Below are 27,741 nucleotides of genomic sequence, written 5' to 3' on the forward strand. Positions count from 1 at the left end.
GTCCGGGGATTCACAGTCTCAGGACTTAAGTCCGATGGATTCTAATCCCTCCTTATTCAGTCCGTCCAATCAAACACACCCAATTGAAGTTATTAGATAATTTCTCATCCTATACACTATTGATCCTCAAAATATGGATAATATGTGATTTGTAAAGAATAAGGGGCTGATTTGATGGATGAAGTATTCTCTTACCAAGTCAGATGTTTGAATTCAAATTGAATTCAAATCACTATTAGGCAATGCAATCTCTCCTTACCTTATTCCCTTCCTATTGACCTTCCTGACCTTATTCCCCCCCCTATTGACACTTTGCTTCATTTTGGGCATTATTATTTCAATTGCATCAATTTAATGCCCAACTTGTCCAATTTGTGTTTAATATCCCTCGTAATGTTTTCATCAAATCTCCCTCTAATTTTTTCTTTTGGGTAAATTACATTATTGATTGCTCTAGTTTGAGCAAAATCTCACTTTGATTTTTATAATTTTGATTTGAATAATTTAGTCCCTATATTCTTCATTTTCTTGCAATGTGATCTCTCTGTTATACATTGTTAATATTCTGAATGAAAAAAGGCCATATGTAAATTTAGAGGAGCTAAAGTAAAATTCAAATAAATTATAAGGATCACAAACTATAAGGACCACCTTGTATTCAAAACAAACTATAGGGATCATTGTGTATTTAAAACAAACTATAGGGATCACAAATTATAGAGACCACTGGTGTTTACACCGTTGGATTAAAAAAAAAAAATCTATAAAGACCCCAAACTATATTTGTTTTGAATTTCACTTTGGCCCCTCTAATTTTACACTATCTTTTTCTATTCCAAATTCTCACAGTAAGTGACAGAAGGATTACATTATAACAAAATTGAAAATATAGAATCTAAATTATTCAAATTAAAACTAGAGAGATTAAAGTGACACTTCACTTAAATTATAATTAAGGACTAATAGTGTAATTATCAATCTTGTTTTCTTTTCACAAATTTAGATAAAAAAATAATAGGAGAATCACCATCCACATGTTCTTTCAAAAAAATATTATAGATACATGAAAAAGCTTAAAACTTTCATTTTAATATAGATAAAGTTTATCACTAATTTATAAATTATTTTTAGAGCTTGGACTGATTTTATATTTCCTAAAAAATAATCCTAATTTGGTTATAAATTTTGGATGAAGCGCAGTGTTGAAAACCATTTAAATACAAATTAAATAAATTGGGAATCAAACCCACACAGTTAAAATATCACAAATCAAAATGACAGAATACTCATTTTTGAAGCCCAATTGTGTAGAATTAAAACATGATAAAGTATACCATTGGTCCCTCTAGCTGGAGTAAAATTTCACTTTATTTCTCATAATTTTAATTTGAACAATTTAATTATTATACTTTTAATTTTGTTGTAATGTGATCCGTCATCAAGTGCTATATTTTAAACAAAAAAAATATCATGCGCAAAACAAACTACATGATGTGGTTCCTCCAATTTTGCATATGATTATTTTTCGTTTCAAATTTTTACAGTAAGTGACGGATGAATTATATTACAATAAAATTAAAAGTGTAGAAATTAAAATTACAAAAATTAAAATGACATTTCCCTTAAACTACCAAAACTAATAATGTAATTTACCTATTAAAATATTAAGAATCAAAATCACAAATCTTCATAATTTGGAAATGAACTGTGTGGACCAGCTGCGTATTTAACCCAATAAAAGCAAGTAAAAAGGGCAGGTGACTCCGCGTGGTAGATCAACAGGTGAACTAAGAGCTTTCCAAACCTCTTTAAAGTCACCCTCTTTGTATCTATTTATATATACATATATGAACATCACTCACATGTTCATGTCACTATTTAGGAGGTCCATACAAGCCCAAAAACACACACACACACAAGATCAAAATTTGAGAGAGAGAGAGAGAGAGAGAGAGTGGTAGAAGAAAAAGCCATGGGAAGACCTCCATGCTGCGACAAAGTTGGAATCAAGAAAGGTCCATGGACCCCTGAAGAAGACATCATCTTGGTCTCCTACATCCAAGAACATGGCCCTGGAAATTGGAGATCTGTTCCCACTAATACTGGTAAATAACTGCAATTCCAATCCAATTTCTATGTCTTTGTTTCTGTTTTTTAAAACTACTTTCCACTCACTAACTATATATGAAATCTGTTTTTGCTTTTGAAAAGGGTTGTTAAGGTGCAGCAAAAGTTGCAGGCTCAGGTGGACTAATTACCTCAGACCAGGAATCAAGAGAGGCAACTTCACTCCTCATGAAGAAGGAATGATTATACACTTGCAAGCTTTATTGGGTAACAAGTAATTTTCAAAACATCTAAAGTTTCTATTGATTCTATATTTAATCACTAAATCTATAGAAAGTCTTTATAATTTTCACCTTGTTAGATATTGTACACAGTAAAGTGTTACATTCCTCGAAAAAATATTTAGAAAAATATTCAAAATTTCAAATATCAGGATCAGACCCACACCACTTTCAAGTATAATCTACATCATAGAGTCAAACTCTACAAAGATATATATATATATATTTTGGATAAGTAGTATTTTTGTATTATGTATATAGAGTCAAACTCTACGAATATATATATATATATATATATTGGGTTAGTAGCATATCTGTACTATGTATATAGGGTCTTGAACATTTCGATCGATACGTATAAAATTCTTCACCTTCTATACTGATTTTCACTGATATATTGGCCTATATATGATCATATTATCAATAGCAATATCTATTTCGATGTGTTTGTATTCTCAAAAGGTTGTTAAACTTGGTGGTGTAGATGGGCAGCCATAGCTTCATACCTCCCACAAAGAACAGACAATGATATAAAGAACTATTGGAATACCCACTTGAAGAAGAAGATGAAGAAGCTTCAAACAGCTTTGGAGCCCCAAATAGCGTCATCAGACTCAGCTAGCTATCCGTTTGTATCCAAAAGCTTCATTGATCACAAAAGGACTATAGACACTACTACTTGTAGTAGTCATGCTTCAAGTTCAACAACCTATGCCTCAAGCACAGAAAACATTTCAAGACTCCTAGAAGGTTGGATGAGATCTTCCCCAAAGACAAATGCTTCATTGATGAATAGTGAAATGCACCAAAACAACAATAATCTTGACAACAATAGCATTGATGGAAGCAGTTTTGCTTCTGCTTCTGCTTGTGCTTCGGCTTCACTCCAGAGTGGAAGCCGTCACCGACTGCCCAAGTCTGAGCAAGAAAGTGGGGCCCATTTAGGCTCGAACGAGATGCTCGAGCCTCCTTTGTCTTTTCTTGAGAATTGGCTATTGGGTGAAAGTGTTGGACAAGTGGAAGAAATGATGGAATTGCCTGCAATATTCTGATCAATTTTAGTTTTGAAGTCTGAATTTCTGAGGTTTTAGCTATAAATTTTATGATGACAGAAATAACAATAATAATAATGAGAAGAAGAGTGTTTGATCTATTTAGGGTTTAGATTTTTTTTAATTTTTTTTTTGTTGGGGTTCTGAAAAGTTGGGATCTCATTGCAATATGTAACTTCAGTGATGATAATAGTGAAATGAATTATTTGAACTAATCTCTGTTCATTTTCACCTTTTCTCCTATTTATTTTTATTTTTATTTTCTGGTTTCATTTTAATTTGTTTGTATATGAACAATTTGACTTATTGATGAAAGCAACTAACTATTGATCTTTCAAATAAGGGTCCTACTAAAGGACAGCATAATTAACACCAATTTGAGGGGTAAGTTTAGATATAAAGTCTTTATTTTTAGGTATAATCATATATAATTTTTGATTGTAACTAAGGTAGATCCTACTTTAATTTTGATTTGATTTGATTATAGACAAATCTTAAGACATAATCAACATCTTTATAGCATAATTAGGCTTGGTTTGGGAAGTGAGTTGACTTTTTTGGCTTTTTTGGCTATTTTAGCCTGGGCTAAAAAACTTGGTTTGGGAAGAGCTTTTTGACTTTTTGGCTTTTTTGACTTTTTTTGTGAGAGAAGAGTGTAATGATTATGGGTTGCATGTGATGTTTTATTTTTTGTGGCTAAAATAGCTTATTTTGTCTTTTGTGTCTAAAATAGCCAAAAAAAGCCCCTAACCCAACTTGCCAAACGGAGCCTTAGTACATTTATATTTCAGATTGCAATGGTAGAGCATTTTTAATTGGCTCACCCAGAGTTCATTAGAGTCAAATATTAGGCCTCGTTTGAGAACATGCTAATTTAGTAACTTTTTAGTTATTTGACTAAAATATGAGATAAAAAAAATTAATATGTTTGGGATGACTTTTTGACTTTTTACGAAAAGATGTGCAAAAAATAGAAAGAAAAGAGAATCTTTGACTTTTTAGTATGAGTTGTTGGCTTTTTGGTTAATTTAAGGGTTGTTTGGGATGACCTAAATAATTGTACTTTTTGTCCTTTTATGAAAAGATGTGCAGAAAAGTAGAGAGGTAATGTGATAGAAAAAAGATAAAAAGATAAATTATTTTAATTTTGCCAAACTTGACCTTAGTAATTTTTTTACTTTTTGATTAAAATGGAAGGTTCCCAAACGAAACCTTAGTACAATTAACTAGCTCATTTTTTTTTTTGGAGGTCTCTGATGCATGTAGTCTTGTCATAGACTTGTTCAATTGTATGTAGGGTTGTATATTCAAACTCAATTTATTAAATTTTTATTACGTTTGAATTCAAATTTAAATTTATTAAAATTTTAATAAATAAATTTAAACATACAAAAACTCAGTTCGTTGACTCGTGAGTTTGCTTAAAATTTATTTAAATAATAAAGTAAACATATTATTTATTATTTATATATTAAATAATATAAAAATATGTATAAAAAATAAGATAATTATGTTATTTATATATTTAAAAAATATAAATATAAATAAAAGTTAATTATAAATAATACATTTATATAATAATAGTGGTATATATTATTATTTTGATAAAATATTGACTAACCTTTTAGTATGTTTATATATATATATATAATTAAAATTTCAATTGTAACTTTAGTTTTATACACAACTGTAAGCTTTCGTTTGGGATATGAGCTCAAGCTTGATAAAATATTATTTTTTTTAACTTTTGTGAGAGAAAAAATGAAATGATTATGATTTGAATGTGACATTTTGTCTTATTGAATTTTTGCCTATTTTGTTTTTTGTGACTATTTTAACCCAAAAAATTTATACCAAACATAGCCTAAATTTATAATTTTTTTAGTCTGTTATCGTGAACAAGCTTGAGCTCGAGTTAAGCTTAAACTAACTCGACTCAATCTCAATTCGTTAAATTTTTATTGAATTCAAATTAAAAATTGAACTCGTTAAAATATTAATAAATTAATTTAAACATACTAAAATTCGGTTCAACTCGAATTATTTGCCGCCTAATAGTAGTACGGTGATATAATTACCCGACAAACGAGGTGAGATGGCACCGTTTGGGAAGATGAGTTTGTGGCTTTTTTGGCTATTTTAGCCACAAAAGATAAAATATGCTATTTTAGTCACAACAAACAAAGCATCACATTCAACCCATAATCATTACACTCTTCTCTCACAAAAAAAATCAAAAAAGTCAAAAAGTCAAAAAGCCTTTCTCAAACTAAACTTTTTAGCCCAAGCTAAAATAATCAAAAAACCCAAAAAGTCAAAAGGTCAACCCACTTCCCAAACGGAGGCATAGTCTTTTTATTTTTTTATTTGTAGTTCTTTAATAAAATTTTCTTTTCGCGTGAACATTTACGTGAATATTATTCATTCTGTTTAGTTTCAGTTTTCAGAATTAACTTTTTAGTAAATTTTACTTTTTCGTCTTCATTATTTTTTTTTTGTTTTCACTGATTTTTCAAAATATTTTAAGTAATTTTTTTTTAATTTTTAGACACACCTAACATAAATACGCTTAAAAAAAATATTTGTGAAAAAAATCTTTAAAAAATTCACTAAATATCAAAAATACAAAAAAAAGAAGTACATTTTTCGTATTTTTGTGTATTTATTAATTTTTTCAAATATTTTTTCACATATATTTTACTATTTAGATATATCTAAGTAAAGTGCATCTACAAAGTAAAAAAAATTGCTTAAATATAAAAAATATTCATTAAAAAAAACGCAAAAAAAAAAAAACTTAATTTCTAGAAAATTGAATTAAAAAAACTGAAATCAAACACACTAATTCTTATTTAACACATTTTAGTTAGGGAGAATTGCAGAAAAATGGTATTAACTCAAAATAATTGTAATATCATGAAAGTACAAATAATTTGTGTATTAGACTATGCAACTAAATCTTGTACTTTCACATTTTGCAATTATTTTAAGTTTATACCATTTTCTTGCAATTACCCTTTGTAGCCATAGGGTTTGGACTATTTCCGGTTGGTATTCCAATTGGATGGTCCAATTTGGCTCATTTTGCATCCATTTTGAATCCGTCTCGATAATTTAAACCGTTCAATATGCAGGACTCGTTGAGTATTTTATTTCTATAAAAAAAATATGTTAATCGGATATCAATAGCTACTTGATCAAGTCACATTTATTTCAATAATTTATTTTTAGAATTTTATTTATCGTTGACAAAATCTGATATGAACAAGTGCCTATCGGTATTCGATCAATGTGATTTTTTTGCAGGGATGAAGTACTTGATAAGATGCCCAACAACACACTCTAATCTGATTTCAGACCGAAGATAAGAGCCACAACCTTAGCTATATTATTGTATCACTAATTTTACTCCCCAAATTAACAAACACTTAACATGTAAATTTGGGTTTCACTTTTATCAATTTTGATCAATTGACAGGTATACTTTAACACAATTTTAGAGACGAAATGCTCTTATGAAGTTCAAGAAAATTATTTGAAAATATCATATTCATTTTGGGGGTAGCCCCACCTTGCACTACTTTAAAAAATTTAGACCACATATTTTATTTTTTTTTAAAAATTCAAATGACTTTTTTAAACTATTACATTTTTTTTTTGGATACTTACGTATATGTCTTAATAAGTGAACTTATTATCTAATAGGTCCTATGGGAAAAAATTGTCATAAAAAAAGTCATTAATTATAAATTTTAGCGATAATTTATAAAAATCATGATAAAAAAAAGTCACTAATTGTCAATTTTTAGTGACATATATAAAAAATTGTCACAAAAAAGTTATTTTTAGCGACAATTTTACCAAGGCTTATTTTGAATAAGACTTGATGGGAATTTAGTCAAATTATTAGGACCCATTAATAGTTTATCAATTTTTTTTTTTCAATATTTAGACACCGCTTACTAATTTTTACCTATGTGGGTAGGGGGTCATCAATAGGACGGGTCAGGCTTATCCAACTCGCAAATATTGTATCCAAATCCCACATATTAACTGCATTTTCCAAATTTTGACCAGTCAATGGATTAGTATGAGCCGGACCTATTTAAAAACTAAAATTACATCTTATCCATCACTCCAATTCTTACAAGCCAAAATCAAACCAAACCGAGATACAAATCTTAGGTTCCAAACGGACGAAAACCAAGAATCTGATCCAAATTAGATAAGAACATTAATTAGAAATTGAAAACTCCCATTAAATCAATCAATCAATCAAATTTAGACTCCATTGTACACGAAATGTAGGATTTCAGATTGTATTTTCAAAACAACAATGATTCATCCCACTAAAAATATCACCACTAATAGTACTAATGCATTAAAAAAGTAAAAAAAAAAAAAAAAAATTACAACTCCAAAACCAAAATATCACATCATTAATGGCGGGACCCACTGCCACCTAATTAGTGGGAGCACTAATTAGTGCTCCCAAGCATTTTTCATTTTCAAAATTGGTTTTCATAACATGATATACACTCAACCAATCTTTTTTAGGATTATTGTTAGATTAATGCTTCGGATCCCCACCGGGGGTCGACCCCAGTGAGGTGGCAAGCGGTGATTGGGTTTAAAAAAAACTGTTTTATTTTATTTTATTTTTTTTTGAGTTTCGGCCAGTGGGGGCACGCCACCTCACTGGGGTGCGACCCCCACTGGGGGTCTGTAGCGGTTCTGTTATTGTTAAACGAATCAAGACACTTTAACTCAATGGTCGGTTTGTTAAGCAAATAAGTTAAATTTAAATACATATTTAAAACTCAATAAGTCATAAAACCAAGTTTCAATAACCTAGTACTCGACTAGTTAAATTTATATGCATTATAAAAAATTAAACTATTCAAATTTAGCTCATTAAAAACTCATTCAAGATCTACTCATTGTTTAAAGAAGTAGAAATTAAACAAAATTTTAAATTTGTCAAGTTTTAAACTAAAATTGAACAAGTTAATGTTGAGCTTCATTCGACTTGTTTATGTAAATAATATTTTTGTTACATATGTATATGTATATATGTTTGCTATATATATATATATTTAGGATGAGAATTAATTATATGATAGAGGAAGAGAAATAAATAATAGCCATATAAATAAGTGAATGGTACAGTGTCACGAAACTCTTGCTACTAAATATAGTAATAACAGTTTGCTTCAAAAAGCAATCTTTTTTTCACAATAACACAGGAGGGGATACATGTGAACTCTATGACCTTTCGGTGTGGGAAAACTTGCCATGCTGGCATCTCATGGTTACCATGCAAACTTTCACAGGATATAGAATAGATTTTCCTTTTTAGAGTTTCTTTACGTGGGTTTGGATTATGAATTTAAATAAAAATTTAAAAGAGATAAAATAGAAATAGAGAAATTTTTTAATTTATATTTCATTCACATTTTGCTCATCCTTTTTTGTTTTGTTTTTGTTTTTTTTTTTGTTTTTTTTCTTCAAATTTCTACCAAAATTCATGATCCAAATGGATGAGGGGTGGCCCCACTCCGAGTCCTATTTTGATGATCTAAACTATTCACTTTTTAAGATTCTTCAAGTAAAACATATTTATAAAAAATTAAGTTAATTTTTTGTAAGTAGGTTCTACTCAACGAATCCCAAAAAGTGAACAATTTGGATCGTCAAAGTAGGGCCCAGAGTGGGCTCTATCAGACGGAAAGCAATGATTACTATGTTTGGAGCACAATGGCCATTCTATTTTTGATCTAAGCATAGCCTTATGCTGTGTTTGGTTGGAGTTTTTGAGGTGGGATTTGGAAAAGGAATGAGAAATGTAATCCTATTTATGTTTGGTTATAATAAAAAATATATGGGAAAAGAAAGGGGGTGAGAAATAAATAAAGAAATAGGATACCTTTTAGGACATCAATTCTATTTTATAACCAACACAACCAAACATAGTTGGGATTTGGAATTCTATTAATTCTTTCTCCTTTTCCTTTCATTTCCATTTCCCTTTCCATTTCCCTTCCCAAATCCCCCAACCAAACACAGCGTTAGAGTTTCTTTACAGGAATTATGATTCTCTGCAATAATTATTATTACGATAATCTTGCAATGGTAATTTGAGTAAGTGGTTTAAGTTTAAAACAATTTGAAACTGTAAAAAAAAATTGTATTGCAGAAAATCCTAATTCTTTTTTATTGTAGTATTCTTTTCTGTATTTTAACACACCAAAACACATAGTTTATATAAGACTAAGATATTGACTTGGTAGTTGAGGCGTTCTATTATAAAACGTAATATTTGAATTCGAGTTTTAAATGCAGCTTTCCCTTCACTTTGATAGAAAGAATAAAACACAAGAAGTTACTCTACTAGTTTATAATTTACTATTTTTTTTTTTTTGTTATTTTCAAATTTCTACCAAAATTCATGATCTAAATGGATGAGGGTGGCCCCACTCTGAGTCCTACTTTGACGATCTAAACTATTCATTTTTTTAAGATTATTTGAGTAAAACATATTTGTAAAAAATCAAGTTAATTTTTTTACAGGTATGTTCTTTTTGACAAACCCTAAAAAGTGAACAATTTGGATCTTCAAAGTAGGGTGCAGAGTGGGCTCTATCGGACGGAAAATTTGGAAGCATAACAGCCATTCTATTTCTGATCTAAGCATCGCCTTAGAGTTTCTTTATAGCAATTATGATTCTATGCAATAATTATTCTTACGATAATCTTGCAATGGTAATTTATGTAAGTGGTTTAAGTTTAAAACAATTTGAAAACTGTAAAAAAAAAAATTGTATTGCTGATAATCCTATTTCTTTTTTATTGTAGCATTCTTTTTCTGTATTTTAACACACCAAAACACATAGTTTATATGAGACTAAGATATTGACTTCGTAGTTGAGGCATTCTCTTATAAAACGTAATGTTTGAATTCGAGTTTTAAATGCAGCTTCCCCTTCATTTTGATAGAAAGAATAAAACACAAGAAGTTACTCTACTAGTGTATAATTTACTATTTTTTTTTTGTTCTTTTCAAATTTCTACCAAAATTCATGATCCAAACGGATTAGGGGCGGCCCCACTTCGAGCCCTATTTTGACGATCTAAACCATTCATTTTTTAAGATTCTTCGAGTAAAACATCTGGGTAAAAAATTAAGTTAATTTTTTGCAAGTATGTTCTACTGACGAACCCAAGTGAACAATTTGGATCGTCAAAGTAGGGTCCAAAATGGGCTCTATCGGATGGAAAACAGTGATTACTGTGTTGGGAGCACAACGGCCATTCTATTTCTGATCTAAGCATAGCCTTAGAGTTTCTTTATAGCAATTATGATCCTCTACAATAATTATGCTTACGATAATCTTGCAATGGCAATTTAAGTTAGTGGTTTAAATTTTAAACAATTTGAAAACTAAAAAAAAAAAAATGTATTGCTGATAACCCTATTTTTTTTTTTTTTATTGTAGTACTAGTGTATGCTTGTGCCTGAAGGCACTGTATAAATAATGTTAGGATTACAATATAATTGTAATCCCAACACTATTTAAATTTATTTTTTAATTTGATAAAATCACAAATTTATTATCAAATTTTGGAGTTCTCACAAAACTCCTCATGAAAACTCGCTTTTGCTTAGATAATATATAGTTAGATAGATAGATGTGCTTGGCATACATACAATTTCTACGGGCATACATATATTATTGCTTTTGCTTATATAATTATATGAAAATTGTATGTATGCCCATAATGTCCAAGTATATTATGGGCACACATACATTCTATGAAAAATAAGTGTAAAATATATTGAACAAAAAGGAGAAAAAAAAATAGAGAGAAAAATAAAAACGGGAGAAAAAAAAAAGAAAAAAGAAAAGAGAGAGAAATGTGGGATCATGGGATCATGGAAGGATGTGTGAGAAAAGGAAAAAGTAAAAGAAAGAGAAGCGGAAAAGTATAAAATGTATATGTAGGATATTTTTTGAAAAAATATATCTCAGCGATTGTTTTATAATTTGAACAGATCTGAGCCATCCAAATGTCCTAATAGGACAAAAATATGTTAAAGATTCAAAAATCGTCCTGCCTTATTAAAATATGTTGAAAATTTATATAAGGTCTAAATTTCTGAAATCTATTAGGTATTCAATATATTTAAAAATAATAATTAATTATTCAAATTCATTTAATTTGTGGACTATAAAATTCATTAATTTAATCTACACTACACACAGTAAAATCTGGTTCCTAATTCTAAGATCGCAAACTTTTCCATATAATATGAATAAAAATAAATGAACAAAAATGAGAAAAAAACAAAACAAATAGAGAGAAAAATAAAAATGGGAGAAAATAAAAAAAATAAAAAGAAAAGAGAGATGAAGGTGGGATCATGGGATCATAGAAGGATGGGTGAAAAAAAAAAAGTAAGAGAGAGAAGTGAGAAAATAGAAAATGTACATGTAGGATATTTTTTGAAAAATATATCTCAGCCGTTGTTTTATAATTTGAATAGATCTGAGCCGTCCAAATGTCCTAGTAGGACAAATTCAAACGCTGTCAGGCTTTATTATATAGATATTGAAGATTCATATGAGATCTAAATTTAAGATAAACTACCAATAAGTCGTAATAGTTAGACTTAATTCCCATCAAGTCCTATTGAAAATAAGTCTTGCTAAAATTGTCGCTAAAAATAATTTTTTTGTGACAATATTTTACATACTTTGCTAAAAATTGACAATTAGTAACTTTTTTTTGTCATGATTTTTATAAATTGTCGCTAAAATTGACAATTAGTAACGTTTTTTCATGTCAAATTTTTCCCATAGGACCTATTAGACAATAAGTCAACTTATTAGGACTTACACGTAAGTACCCCCTAAATTTATGAAATCTATCAGGTATTCAATATATTTAAAAATAATAATTAATTGTTCAAATTTATTTAATTTGAGAACTATAAAATTCATTAATTTAATCTCCACTACACACAGTAAAATCTGGCTTCAAATTCTGGGATCACGGATTTTTTCATATAATATGAATAAAAATAAGTGAACAAAAATGAAAAAATAAAAAAAATAAACAAATAGAGAGAAAAATAAAAATGGGAGAAAATAAAAAAATAAAAAAAAGAGAGATGAAGGTGAGATCATAGAATCATAGAAGGATGGGTGAGAAAAAGAAAAAATAAGAGAGAAGCGGGAAAATAGAAAATGTACATGTATGATATGTTTTGAAAAATATATCTCAGCTATTGTTTTATAATTTGAATAGATCTGAGCCGTCCAAATGTCCTAATAAAATAAATATGTGTAGGACAAATTCAAAAACCGTCCTTTTTTATTGTATAGATTCTTTTTCTATATTTTAACACACCAAAACGCATAGTTTATATAAGACTAAAATATTGACTTGATAGTTGAGGTGTTCTCCTATAAAACTTAATGTTTGAATTTGAGTTTTAAATGTAGTTTTCCCTTTGTTCCCACCGCCGGAGCTTTTTCTTTTTGTTTCAGGTTACTTAAGCTATCTGTTCTGCTTGTCCTCTTCAGCTGATCACTAAACGGGCAGTGTGGTCAGATTTTCACCCACACAGGAATAAAACACAAAAAGTTACTCTATTAGTGTATAATTTACTGTGCTAAAATAACATAAATGCTTTAGTAATGTAGTATTTTCTGTGCTATTTGTTTTCCCCACTACCAATCAACCCACATTCACTAAATATTTATTTAAGTCAAAGTTATGAAACAAATAAAAGTTGCATTAAACAAAACAGTGCAATACATTATCATGGAAAATAATAAAAAATATTAGTCCCGAAATACCATGTGACATTATTTACATAATATATTTGACAAAATAGGAATCACAAAAAGAATAATTACCTACAAGTCTTATTTGATGAGATTGTGCTACTATAAGTCTCATGTAAAGTTTTTTATCGTAGAAAGTCATTTTTTCTAATTGTTTTATTACCTGTAATTAAAAGGGGAAAGGAGCCTGACCTGACCTTGCTCGGCCCATGTCGGGCCTCACGGGCTCCGGTCAAAATTTGGGCTGGGCCGGCCCACGGGTCATAAAATTAGGCCCAAGCCTAGGAGATATTTAGGCTTTGGGTGGGCCGGTGAGCATGGGCTCGGGCGTAGGGCAGGCTTAGGTGGGCCTGGAAATATATATATATATATATTTTAATTTTTTCTACTAAAATTTTATTATTTTTCACTAAAAAAAACACTGGGCCTCAGGTTGGGCATTGAGTGGGCCTTAAGCGGGCCGAGCCAGGCTTCAAAATGATGGACCAGGGTCTCAGGCAATGGCCCGGTCAACCCCCTAAACCCGGAGTGGCGCCAAAACCGGGTAAAACCGATGACCCGAACCAGTTCGGGAGGGTCAGACCGGTCTCTTTTTTTTTCTTTTCGGTTTTACTTTTTTATTTTTTATTTTCTTTCTTATATATATATATATATATATTAATATATTTTAAAATTTTGACTAAAAATTTTTATTTCAAGAGTCTCCTCTCATAAGGAAGAGTCTCATTGAAGGCTTGAGAAGATTATGAAAGTCTATTTCTATTTATAGGAAAAGATTTTTCAAAGAGAACCTACAAAATTCTATGTGGGATTCAATCAAATTATTTGAAACATATTGATTGGAGGGAGAGTTGAAAATTTCATTTCCCTCCAAAATTAAATCTAGTATTCAATCAATTTATTTGGAGGGAATGTTTAAAAAATTTAATTTCTTTAAAATAGTGACTTTTTTTAATCAATTATGACTTTATTAAATATTATTAATAATACTATGCAACAATTTTTATTTTTGTTTGATTATTTATATATATTTTTATTTATTTATAATTTATAATTATATTTTTTAATTATATAATATTAATTATGACGTCACGGTTCGATCGCTTTGACCCGATGGTTGAACTGGTGACCCGTCCACTAGGTCTCTTTTCCGGTTCGCTCATCGGTCCGGTTTTGAAAACATTGGTCTCAGGCTAGGCTAGGGCCCAGGCCCAAACAGGCCTAAACGGGCTACGCCCACCCCGGGCCGCATGAGGGCTTCTGGCCGCCCGTGAGCCGCAGGCCATTTTTACACTTCTACTGACCTGTGTTGATGCAAAAAATTTGATGATGTGGTGATTTATCATTTTTTTTTAATTTTAAATTTTAAAATGTCATAATTTTCATATTACATGTCCGTTTTTTTAAATAAAATTAATATTTTAAAACTTACTTGTTGAGATCTATTAAATAAGACTAATATTGAATATAAAATTATATAAAAATAAAAAATATTTTTTTGACAAAATAAGTAAATTTCTCAGTATTAAATTAGAAAAAATTGAGAAATTTCTCAATTTTGCAAACTAAGAAATTCTTAGTTTCATATAATTTTAAAAAATATATATATATATATATATATATATATATATTTTTACAAAATTTCATATTCAATGTTAGTCTTGTTTGATAGATGTTGTTGTGTGGATTTTAGAAATATGAATTTGATAACATGAATATGTATAATAAAAGTTAGAGCAAAATTCATTTTACTTCCTTATGGTTTGAGACTTAAGCATTTTATTGTCTGTGGTTCAAATATAGCCAGAGAATCTCATGTGATTTTGGACTAAAGTATTACCGTTACTTTTTTCATCCAAACTAATAGAATGTGTATCACATATGCCATTTTTTAGAGTATGTTTGATTTTTTGAAAAAATAAAGTGAAATTAACACAACAAAAATATAATTTTGCTCCCATCTTCTCCAAACCTAAAATTAGTTTAAAATATTAATTAAAATTTAATTAAGGATTGATGTAAAATATAATTAATTTAAAATATAAAATAAATAATAATTAAGGATTGATTTAAATTATAATTAAATTAAAATTAGATTAAGATGTTAGGAATTACAATAAATAAGTGTTTAGGATTAATTGTTATATAAATATAATTAGAATAGAAAGTTAAGAATTACAATAAATAATTAAGGATTTAAAATTAAATGTGATTTAAAATATAATTAAATTAAAATTAGATTAAAAGTTAAGAATTGCAATAAATAATTAAGAATTTATGATTAATTATGATTTAACTGAGTTAATGTTAGAAATTACAAATTATGCTTATGAGAGACGAGAGAGAGAAAATCACAAAAAAAAACATATAATTTGAGGGTATTATAGTCATTTCACATTTATAATTAACGGAGTTAACGATTGAATTTTGATCTAAAATCATACGAGGATTTTCTGATTATATTTGAACCATAGAAATATAAAGTGCTCCTCACTCAAATCATAAGAGTGTAAAATGAAATTTGCCCTTAAAGTTATGAAGTTTTAAAGTTTTGAAATAACAAATACAAAAGTAATGCCATATTAGTATCTTGAAGTGTGCCCACCTCACTTAGAAAAAGTTATTTAGTGTTCCTAGGGTATGGTCAGGTGGTGCCACATGAGAGTTGCGATTGGTGAAATAAGTGAGAACTATGATTTTGTGTTGTGGCATGATATTTGGTGATTAGTGGATGACATTGTCATGTAGTGTACCTAAGAATTTTTCTTCTAGCTAGGCATACATATTTGCATATGTGAATCTTAAAATAAAAAAATAAAGAAAAAACCTAACAAGACTTAGAAATAAAATATCTTTGGGGACTAAACATTTTAGCCAAAAAATTATTATAAGTTGTCATATGACTCTCTACTTTTTTACATATCTTTTTGTAAAAATTTAAAAAATTATTAAAATAACATGTTCCCAAACAAGACCTAGCCTCAAGTTAATTCTCATGATGGGTCATTCTTTGATTTTCTAATTACCTAATAAAAGTGGGTTAATATTGCCCCACTTATAAAAAACTTAGTAAGTTATTAATTAATAATGTCACATAAATAATATCAAATAATATTTAAAATTGCTGAATAATTATCTTAAAATCAGGAGAAAGAAAATTCCCATCAAAATTGGAGTTTTTTGATTGTCCTATTGTTATTTTAACTATAAATATCATTTTTTTTTTGTGATGTTGATGACATTTGATTGAGAGGCTTCTATGTTGGAGATGTGTATTCTTTCTTCTTCCCTTCATTAATGACCTCTATTATTAATTTTTTTTTCTGTCTATCCTTCTCTTCAGTATCACATCATTGCCTTTTTTAAAATTCTCTATCAAATAGAGTTAGGAGTTGCTGATCAAAGGGAAGCAGTCAGGTTGGCCATCAAGCAGTTGTTGTTTTGATGGAGTGTCTTGTTTCTTTCTTTTCTGTTTTTCTTGGTTGGTGTCTCTCCAGCCCATTGTAGTGTTAACAGATGATTAGGCTTGTTTTTCGGTTTCAATTTAGTTGGGAGCATCTAGTTTGCTATGATGTTTTGTGCACTCGTCTCTCTTTATTGATATTTATCTCTGTATTCTGTACTGTTGGTTTTCATCAATGAAATTTTTTTTGCTGATAAAAAAATAAATTAAAAAATAGAGTTAGGAGTTATTGTTTGAGCAATTGATTTGTTAGAATCTTGTCATTTGACATTGTTATTAATGTGAGAAAAAAATTAGCAAGAATTTTAATTATTATTAATAAATTAGTGAGAATAAGTGAGGAATTCAATAGATATTTCAATTTGTTGTTAGATTTCTAATGGCGTTGTGGCATAATAAATTAGTGATGAATTTGTACGGAAAAGAAATAAATACTCTCGTATAATTATGTTGATCAAGTCTGCGCTCATTCGTACGATATCGCTTTACTCCTTGAAAACATAAACGTGAGCTAGCCGGCGGATGTGTGCCGGATACCTCTCCGATGCCTAAGTCAGCAAAATAGACAAATATACAAAAAGCTCTGTGTATTTGGGAATCAAAGTTGTGTTACCTCTCCATAGGTGATGCTATGAGAGATGCTATGAGCTTTTATAGGTTCTGTGTGACACAATCCTAGTAGGACTCTTACTCCTCCATGTAGAGTCCTCCTTGGAATCATATTCCTGAAAGATAATGCTTATCCTTCAACACTCCTCTCACTGCTTGAACCAAGTGAGATGGTTTTACCATGGTCAGATTCCAATATGACCGAGGTAAGCATGGCTATGTTAAGTCGCAGAGTAGACCGACCTATCTAGTTCGGTTCTTTCTTTCGTTGCTCTTATATCGGTTTCTCTCGTACAACCCATGGTGCGCTTAGACCAAGCTAGCAAATAACAAGGTTCCAACCAAGCTAACCACAGTTATGCTATGACCGAGCTAACGCTGAGTATGGTGATCGAGCTAACTGCAAAGCTCTCTTGGACCGGATTAACTTCAAGGTTTTCTCGGACCGGGCCAACTTCAAGGCCTTTTTTACTCAACCCTTCTTACTATGGCCCACAACAGCCCATTACCCAGTTCGGCCTAATTTAAATATAAATTACCCTCTCAGAATTAAAATTAATTATACGTATATGTAATTTTTTATTGTATAATTAACTAGTTAAAGTTATATTATAAAATAATATTGTGTTCCATCATATGCCAAATTAGCCCAAAAAATAGCACTATGCGATTTTAGTACAACATACTATTGTTTGAAATGACCTAAATAAGTGTACTTTTTGTTTCTTATGAAAAGATGTTCAGAAAAATAGAGAGATTGTGTGATGAAAAAAAGATAAAAAGAAGAATCATTTTAGAGTTGCCAAACTTGATACCATGGCACTATTTGGATATTAGTTATTTTAATTGGTTTTTTAATTTTTTTATTATAAAAAGATATAGAGAAAGTAAAAAGAGTGATAATATAATTTATAATAATTTTTTTTAACTATAAACCTAACTTTCCAAACATAGGTGGCAAATATTTGTATTGTTATGTACTATTTTAACATTGCTATATTTAATATAGCACAGAAGTAGCGTAGAATGAAATGATAATTATGTGGCCTCTTTATTATTAAAATGACTGTTCTCTTAAAAAGATAAATAGTGATTCCATTTGTAATAAATTTTTGGGACAATTATAAAAAAATATCTTAGAATTTGAGTCTTATAATAAAACAAACTCTAAATTTTTAATCTAAATCATTGGCTTATTTCCGTCAAGTAAAGCCAACGGAAAAACGAATATTTTAACAATTCAATATAAGTCTACATAAAATGTCTAAAATATTATTTTTTATTGAGTTTAATAACTAAAATATTTATTTTTCTATCGATTTACTTAACAAAAATAGGCAGAGAATTTAGATTGAAAATAAATCAAAAATTTTAAATTTAAGTTAATAAAATTAAAAATGCATAATTTATTTTGTTATAAGTATCAAATTCTGATTTTGTTTCCTAACGTTTTTTATCAAGCGTAAAAGTGAACATTATAATAAAATAAAAATTCAACTTCAATCATTTATCGTCTTCTATTTCTACAACTCCGTTTGATTTAATTTTTAAAATAAGAATTGAGTTTTGAGTTATATTTTGAAATATAAGTTTTTTAAGTGAGTTTTGAAATGAGAAAATTTATTTGATTATGAATTTTGAAAAGAGTTTTAATTTTTGAGTTTTGAGTTGTATTTTGAAATTATTTTGGGTTTATTTTTTTTAAATATTTTAAAATTTTCTTAATTTTATTTTTTTAGAATACATATTTTTTATTGTAAATATTTATTTATTTATTTTAATATGCGTTATATTTACTACATTTGTTTTTCATTTCTTTACAATTAAGTATAATTTTGATTAGCTAATACATATCTAAAATATAACAAATTATTTTTCCAATACTTAAAACTAACTTAAAATTTTTAATCAGTGTATCGGATTCAAATCCTCGTGGTTATGACCATTTGGACACCGGTAAAAGTACCGACCATAATTTGCTTTCATTTGTGCCATCCACTTTCGCATAGGCCCAGCCCTATAAGCACAAAATATTTTAAATATTTAAAAATTTTATTATTATTTATTTTCAATATGTGTTTTTTTTATTTTAAATATTTTATTTTAATTTTTATATATTTTAATATTGTATATATATATATATATTTAAAATATTTAAATATTTTTAATTTTTTAAAATATTTAACTTCTTTTTAATTTTAAAAAATTTTGGATCACCCATATATATCTAAATCACAACAAATTATTTGGCAAATACTTAAAAAAATAAAAAAAATAAATCTTTTTTTTTCAAAAATAAAAATAAGAAAGTGTTTTTTGAAAACATATTTTTTCAAAAAAAAAAAAAATTGTTACATTTTAAAAAAAAATAGAATTTTAAAAACTTTATTTGATTTGATTTGATTTTTTTTTTTTTTTTTTTTTTTTTTTTTTGGGTACATCGGAAAGAAAAAGAGATACAAGAGGACTAGGCCTCATTACTCCCATCCAGATACAACAAATCCGCAACTAACGCATGGCGAATTTCATCTAGAGGTTCATTCACGATGAGCAACTCAAGAGGTTGATTAGCTCCAAGTTTAGCTAAGTTATCTGCACAAATGTTGCCTCCTCTGCGGACGTGTTGAACTGTACACTCACAGCCCCTTAAGATGATCCTTGAATCCTCCACAATGCCACGGAAAGGGCATTTCGCACCTGGTTCTTCATTTAGCAGCTGCACCACTTGTTCTGCATCCGTTTCGATGATGACCTTGTTCATTCCTCGCTGCAGTATGATCGTGAGCCCTTTATACACTGCCCAGAGCTCTGCTTCCAAGCTGGTGCAGCTCTCCATTCTGCCATAATATCCACTAATCCAAGCTCCTTTCTCATCCCGAAATAGACCGCCGAATCCTCCATTGTTGTTCCTTCCTTTAAGACTGCCGTCTGTGTTAAGTTTGGTTCTCCCTGCAGGTGGACACAACCACAAAGATGAGCTATTAGTCTGAAGAGGAGCTGTAACAGCAGATTCAAATGCTTTTTTAACTTCTATAGTGAAAAATCTAGAAATCCCTTATATATTGATTTGTGATTATGTAACAATTTTAAGCAGTATATAACAATCCCAATCAAACAATCAAGACAAATCAACACAACGATTTTAACGTGGAAAAGCTACAATTGGACACCTCCAATTGTGATTAAAAAACCACGGGCAACAGCCACAAAACAATCCACTAAGAAGATTTAAAGGAATTACACAGGTATACTCTCAATTACCTAGCGAATCCACGCCTAATTGAACCAACCTATATGTGCCTCTTCCAACCCGTCTTCACCTCGGAATTGTCTTTACAATGAGCCACCTCGGAATCCACCAAAGCTTCAGGCTCGAATTCTTCAGAATCCACCGAAGAACAACTCTCTTTTGTAGAACAAACAAAACCTTTGACGTATACTCTTTAAAACATGAGTTGAATACTCAATCAAAACATCAAAGAAAACTCACAAAGTATCCCCAGATATAAACCTTAGAACCCAAAAAGAAGATCTGGAGTAGTAATCCTAAAATCTGACCCAACATGCAAATTTATAGAATCTGTTGCGCGATCTCCGCTCGAGCGCCAACAGCCCGCTCGAGCGTCTTCAGCAAAATATGCACGTGATATAACAGAGGTCTGCTCGAGCGCTAGAGAGCCCGCTCGAGCGCGAAATCACACGTCTCAGTATTTTTACAGGCGACCAAAACTGCTGGAACCAAGGATTCTCCGCTCGAGCGGGGTAATGTCCGCTCGAGCGGATAGGCAACTTGAAATGCATTTTTGCATTTTGCTTCGAGGACGCTGCCCCTTGACCCCTCCGTGGCGCTGCCCCGGACCCGCCAAGGGGCGCTGCCCCCTGGACCCCCGCGAGCTGACTAGGCAGCTCGATCCCCGTTATAATCAGCGAAGTGGCAATCTTGAAAGCATTAGCATCACAAACTTCTCTGAAAAGCATAATTCGGGTTAGATTCGCATCTAAACACTCATAGCCTCACTGAAATAAAAACGCGAATAAAATTACAACTCAAAGGAGTTTTGTCAAACGGGATTGCCAAGAAATAAAACCTAACAATCTCCCCCTTTGGTAATGCCGTGACAAAACACACCTAACAAATAAAATCCTAAACATCCCAACCCATTACAGCCAACAAAAGCCAACTTCTTTCTCAAGGTCATGATCTGCAAAACAGTTATTAGTGTCACAATCTCCAAAACAACTATTAGTCCCACAAGAGTATATAAAAAAACAATAGATATATGACACGATTTTCTTGAAACATGAGATAGAAAACATGAATAAATGAAAACTAAGACTTATGAATAACAACTCTCAAACAATAAAAGCAAGATCATAAACCACACAAACAATGATATGACGATGTAAATATCAGGAGTATGCAAGAAGGAAATAATTTGCAAACAGTGCAAAGAAACATGCAAAACAACTATCGCCAATTTCCTTTACCAAACAAATCAAAGTGTTCATGCTAACAAACTCTTGCAATGATAAACCAAACTCTTTTACCAACCCAAATCAAGATGAACCAAACTCCCCCTCACTAAAAGCACTATATAACAATGAACAAGAAGAAAACGACAAAAAATAATATGGTGGAGCAAGCAAGGAATTTCAGATTTGTACCTTAAAACACACAAGATTATCCAAGAAGCACAATTACTAGTAAACACAATGTGCACAGTCTATCGAAGATTCCTCATGAAAAAAAGTGATGCATTATGTGAAAAACATAGATCCCATGATAAAAGTGTGTGTGAGACTCTTGGAGTTCGACAAATACTAGATTCAATCCTAGTAGTGATATGAAAACTGGACCTCCGACAAGAGAATCTTAAGCACGACAAAGGAAAGTCAAACCACTAGGAATCAAGGGGTATTTGGTGAGTAAAGGTGGAGGCTTCCCCTCAATCAATGAATCTTTTCTTTTTTTTCTTTCTTTCTTTTGCACATTTTTTTTTTCTTTCTTTTGCATATTTTGTCTTCTTCTCTTTCTTTTTCTTTTTCTTTTTCTTTTGCACAATCATTGGTGGCTGACACGCTCAAGAGTATAGAAACCGAACCAGAGAAGCATGGATATAATAAGGATGGCCTGGTTGGTGACTCTGAGGTAGCCTTTTCCTCATGGCTAGACTGCAAAGAATTAAGGAGAAAGCCGTGGAAGTGCAAAAAGATGGAAGGTGGTTAAGAGACTCAACATCACCCATGATATGCTAGTATAGGTCAATTCCTCTAGAAACGCAAAAGATCAATGATAGAAGTCCATAGAGAAAAAATAATCACTAAGGCGGAAGACTCCAAAATTTGCTAATCCAAGAGTGTGTGCAGAATGAGACATACTAATAAAAAACACACACTCCAAACACGAGTAATGACCACAGAAAGCACACATATATGAACATGTAATGGATATTCTCATCAAATCCAATATGTACCAAGGACCACTCAAAAATTTCAAACTTGCAAAACCATACTAAGAAAATCTTTTTGGGATTTTTTTCTTTTTTTTTTTCAAAAAAAAAGCAAGACAAAAAAAAAATGAACAAGCACACATTTTTTTTTTCATTAAAAACAACACACAAAAACCCAAACGCTAAACCAAATAAAAAAAATTAACACAAGTCAAGTTTTCTCACCCAAATCTTTTTGATCTTAACAAAATTAGGTCTAGCGGTCTCGGTAAATGTCGTGGCATTGTGAATACCCTCGTGAATCTTGGTATTCTGCTTGGACATGTAAAGTTGTCTCCTAACCCAAAAAGTATTCGAATTTCTACCCTTTTGAGACACTCTCCAATGCAACTTATAACAGTAAGGGCGAATATGACCATGCATACCATAATGATGACAAATAAAAACAGGGTGTCCAGGGTGTACCTTTTTTTCCTTTACCTTACCAACTCTAGGAAGTTTAAGAAGTCCATCCTTATGTTGAATTTTTTGTTCTCCCTTTCCTTGAGTTCTTGTATCATGAGATGTGGAAGCACTCTGTTTTTGCTCTTTCTTACCACAAAAGCCAATGCCACTCTTGTCAGAATAGATTTGTTGAGACCTAATGATATTGTCCAAAGTCTTTGATCCTTTGTTCCAAAGACCAATGGTAACCATGGCACACTTGAGTTCTTCCTCTTTCTTGATCATTAGTTCTTCCAAAGCAACTTGTGACATCTCGAGAGATTCAAACTTTTCTTCATACATGGCATGGGTTTGCAGTAGCTCATTCCTCTCTGTCTCACAAGTCAACAGTTTTGCACAAAGAACTTGTCGATCATCAGCTACCTTGATGGCATTAATCCTGGCCTCGGAAATCTCCTCCTTAAGTTTGACATTCTCACTTTCACATGCTTTGAGTTTCTTTGTGAGTTTGTCATTCAATTTGAATAAGTTAAGAGACTCCTTATACAACTTTTCATAAGCTTGCTCAAGCTCTTCATGATCACTCTCCGAGGATTCATCATCAGTGATATTCTCAACTGACCTCATTGGAGAAGCTGTTTGTCCTTCAGCTTCGGAAGCTGCCATGAAAGTAAGGAATTGTTTATGTCCCTCTTCGCCTTGATCTTCATTGTCACTTTCATTTTCATCAGATTCAGATTCATCATCCCAAGTGATGGCAAGGGCTTTCTTCTTCTTTAAACGAGTGGGGCGTTCTTGAGCAAAATGGCCAAATCCTTGGCATTCATAGCATTGGAGTCTTTCAGAGTTCCCTTGTATCTTTCCTTTTTCCTTCTTGGCTATAGAATTAATTTTGAATTTATCTTTGCCTTTAGATTTATGAGTATGAGTAGATTCCAAAAGATTAGGATTCTTTTTCAAAAAAGATTTTTTAAATTGTTTAACAAAAGCAGCCGTAATCTTGGAATCTATCTCATAATCCTCATCAGAATCCTCTCTAACTTTATGAGCACTACTAAACGCAATATCTTTTTGTTTCTTTTTGAAATTCCTGTGTGCCTCATAAGTTTGGAGATTTCCAACCAACTGATCCAACTTGAGGTTGTCAACATCTTGAGCCTCCTCAATAGCCGTAACTTTTGGTTAGAACCGATCGGGCAAGGATCTCAAAATTTTTCCCACAACTTTGGATTATGGTATTTTTTCACCTAAATTGAAGCTAGAATTTACAATATCACTCAACTTCGCATAAAATTCATCAAAGGTCTCACTATCTTTCATTGAAAGGTTTTCGAAACTAGACGCGAGCCTTTGAAGTTTTGAGCGTTTAACAGAAGGAGTGCCCTCATGAATAGTTTGTAAGATATCCCAAGCCTCTTTTGCGACTTCATAATTACAAATACGACTAAATTCTTCAGGTGTGACAGCGCAAAAGAGAGAATTGATGGCTTTACTATTCCAACTACTATTTTGGTAATCAATTGTGTCCCACTTATCAATTGGTTTGGGGATTGTAACTCCATCAACGGTAATTGTTGGTTCGGTCCACCCATTCATGACATATTGCCAAACTTTTTCATCTATAGATTTCAAAAACGATCTCATCCGAGCTTTCCAAAAAGAATAATTGGATCCGTCAAGTAGGGGTGGTCGAACCATAGAATTTCCTTCACGAATTGTATCCATTATCACAAATCAAACAAGATCTCGCTCTAAAGTTTTAAAAAACAAACGAGCAACCTGCTCTGATACCAATTGAAAAATCTAGAAATCCCCTAGATATTGATTTGTGATTATGTAACAATTTTAAGCAGTATATAACAATCCCAATCAAACAATCAAGACAAATCAACACAACGATTTTAACGTGAAAAAATCACAATTGGACACCGCCAACTGTGATTAAAAAACCACGGGCAACAGCCACAAAACAATCCACTAAGAAGATTTAAAGGAATTACACAAGTATACTCTCAATTACCTAGCGAATCCACGCCTAATTTAACCAACCTATATGTGCCTCTTCCAACCCGTCTTCACCTCGGAATTGTCTTTACAATGAGCCACCCCGGAATCCACCAAAGCTTCAGGCTCGAATTCTTCAGAATCCACCGAAGAACAACTCTCTCTTTTGTAGAACAAACAAAACCTTTGATGTATACTCTTTAAAACATGAGTTGAATACTCAATCAAAACATCAAAGAAAACTCACAAAGTATCCCCAGATATAAACCCTAGAACCCAAAAAGAAGATCTGGAGTAGTAATCCTAAAATCTGACCCAACATGCGAATTTATAGAATCTGTCCCGCGATCTCTGCTCGAGCGCCCAACAGCCCGCTCGAGCGTCTTCAGCAAAATATGCACGTGATATAACAGAGGTCCGCTCGAGCACTAGAGAGCCCGCTCGAGCGCGAAATCACACGTCTCAATATTTTTACAAGCGACCAAAACTGCTGGAACCAGGGATTCTCCGCTCGAGCGGGGTAATGTCCGCTCGAGCGGACAGGCAACTTGAAATGCATTTTTGCATTTTGCTTTGGGGACGCTGCCCCTTGACCCCGCCGTGGTGCTAACTCGGACCCGCCAAGGGGCGCTGCCCCCTGGACCCCCGCAAGCTGACCGGGCAGCTCGATTCCCGTCATAATCAGCGAAGTGGCAATCTTGAAAGCATTAGCATCACAAACTTCTCTAAAAGGCACAATTCGGGTTGGATTCGCATCTAAACACTCATAGCCTCACTGAAATAAAAATGCGAATAAAATTACAACTCAAAGGAGTTTTGTCAAACGAGATTGCCAAGAAATAAAACCTAACATATAGTATATGCAAAAATAGTCTTAACAGATGCATAGCAGTTTGGTTGTTTGTTTTAAAAAATCAATTTATTTCTATTTTTCCAAATAATCCATAGAGTGATAGCAAAAAGCTGAGGCTTGGAATGCTTTCCTTTAACATTCAGATTTAACCAGACATCAAAGGGAATAACACTTATTCTCAAAAACCAAGCTTGATCATAAACCTACGTCCAGATATTTATGGCATTAAGACAGAACCGCAGTAAGTGGTCTAAATCCTCCACAGTTTCACATCTGGGGCAATTGGGATTATCACTATAACCCCTCATGTGCCTCATTTTGTTGGTTAGCACTTTCCCAAGTAAAATAAGCCACAAGATGCTCTTAATCTTGGGAGAAAGCTTGAGTTTCCAAAGCCAAACCCAATTATTCTCCAAAGATTGAGAATGCATAATAAGATCATAAACACTGGATGTAGAAAAATCTCCATCAGAAGATTTTCTCCATCTCGGTTTATCCCTGCCACCATTATTTCTAGGGGGCTGAATTTTCAGTATCTCAGCGACAATGGGCATAGGAAGAGTGTTAGAGAGGTGAGTTAAATTCCACTCCCCATTAATATCAACAAGGGAGTCCACAGTGGTATCCTCCATATCAATGACATGCCTTGTGTTAGTAGCAGTAGCCTCAAACAAGGCCTTTTCACCACACCACCAGTCTTTCCATACTCTCACTTGAGAGCCCCCACCAATGGTCCAATGAACCCCCTTAACAAGGAGATTTCTGGTATTCAGGATACCTTTCCAGATATGTGAGGAAACTTTACTCTTCCTCTTCTTGAGAAAGTGTAGAGTTCCCAGGTATTTATTTCTCAGGAACTCTAACCAGAGACCCTCTTCCTCGTTCAACAGTTTCCAGCCAAGCTTGGATAGTAAGGCTAGATTTTGATCGTTAGTCCTTCTAATCCCAAAACCACCATCCTTTTTCTTATGACACACCTGTTGCCAGTTGACTAAATGCACTTTTTCCCTCTCCAAGGAATCTCCCCAGAGAAAATTACGATTGAGTTTATCAATCTCATCACAAACCTTACGGGGAAGCTCCAACGTTTGCATGGTATAAGCTGGAATGGCAGTGGTCATTGATTGAATCAGAGTTGCCCTCCCAGCTAGAGATAGCACACCAGTTTTCCACCCAGCAAATTTTAAAAACAATTTTAATTTTTTTTATTCAAATCATAATTCAAAAAATAAACGACCCAAACCAAACGCTACTGTTTGCCTAAGAGTCTATTTTACTCTACAATGTCAAAGATAAAAGACTATCACATGCAAGAAAAAGCTGCAACAACTCCACCCAACAACAACAACAATAATATTTGCTAACCCAAACTGTCCATTTTATTAAAATTTTATAATTTTTAGATGTACTTAAGATGTATTTAAAAAAAAAAAAATCATTAAAAGCAAACACAAATTCAAACATAAATATGTATGTATTTTATTCGAATTTTTATTTATTTTTAGTGATTTATGTATTTATTTTATTATTTTATTATTACAAAATTTTACTTTTTAGATGCATCTAATCTTAATGTATCTAAAAAGTAAAAAAAAAATGACTAAAATATAAAAAAAAAGTTTAATAAATACAAACGAAAACCCAGCTAAAAATAATTTCTAAAAAAC

At 31.5% G+C, this 27,741-nt stretch overlaps 1 protein-coding gene across 1 annotated transcript; it reads left to right on the top strand.

The window, feature by feature from the left end:
* The first annotated feature begins 643 nt into the window (after positions 1-643).
* On the top strand, positions 644-3,615 carry MYB60 (myb domain protein 60). The gene is made up of 3 exons (XM_028257693.2): positions 644-2,105; positions 2,212-2,341; positions 2,833-3,615. The coding sequence occupies exons 1-3, from the start codon at positions 1,973-1,975 to the stop codon at positions 3,398-3,400; spliced, it is 831 nt and encodes a 276-aa protein (XP_028113494.1). The 5' UTR covers positions 644-1,972; the 3' UTR covers positions 3,401-3,615.
* Positions 3,616-27,741: the final 24,126 nt, after the last annotated feature.

Source organism: Camellia sinensis, chromosome 12, assembly GCF_055761805.1.
Source record: "Camellia sinensis isolate YWXY chromosome 12, ASM5576180v1, whole genome shotgun sequence".
Lineage (NCBI taxonomy): Eukaryota > Viridiplantae > Streptophyta > Magnoliopsida > Ericales > Theaceae > Camellia > Camellia sinensis.

Excerpts from the sequence above, each read along its gene's own strand:
- MYB60 (XM_028257693.2), top strand. The coding sequence starts at position 1,973 with ATGGGAAGACCTCCATGCTGCGACAAAGTTGGAATCAAGAAAGGTCCA. Across the intron at positions 2,106-2,211 it reads ATCTGTTCCCACTAATACTG|GGTTGTTAAGGTGCAGCAAA; the intron begins GTAAATAACTGC and ends GCTTTTGAAAAG. Across the intron at positions 2,342-2,832 it reads CAAGCTTTATTGGGTAACAA|ATGGGCAGCCATAGCTTCAT; the intron begins GTAATTTTCAAA and ends TTGGTGGTGTAG.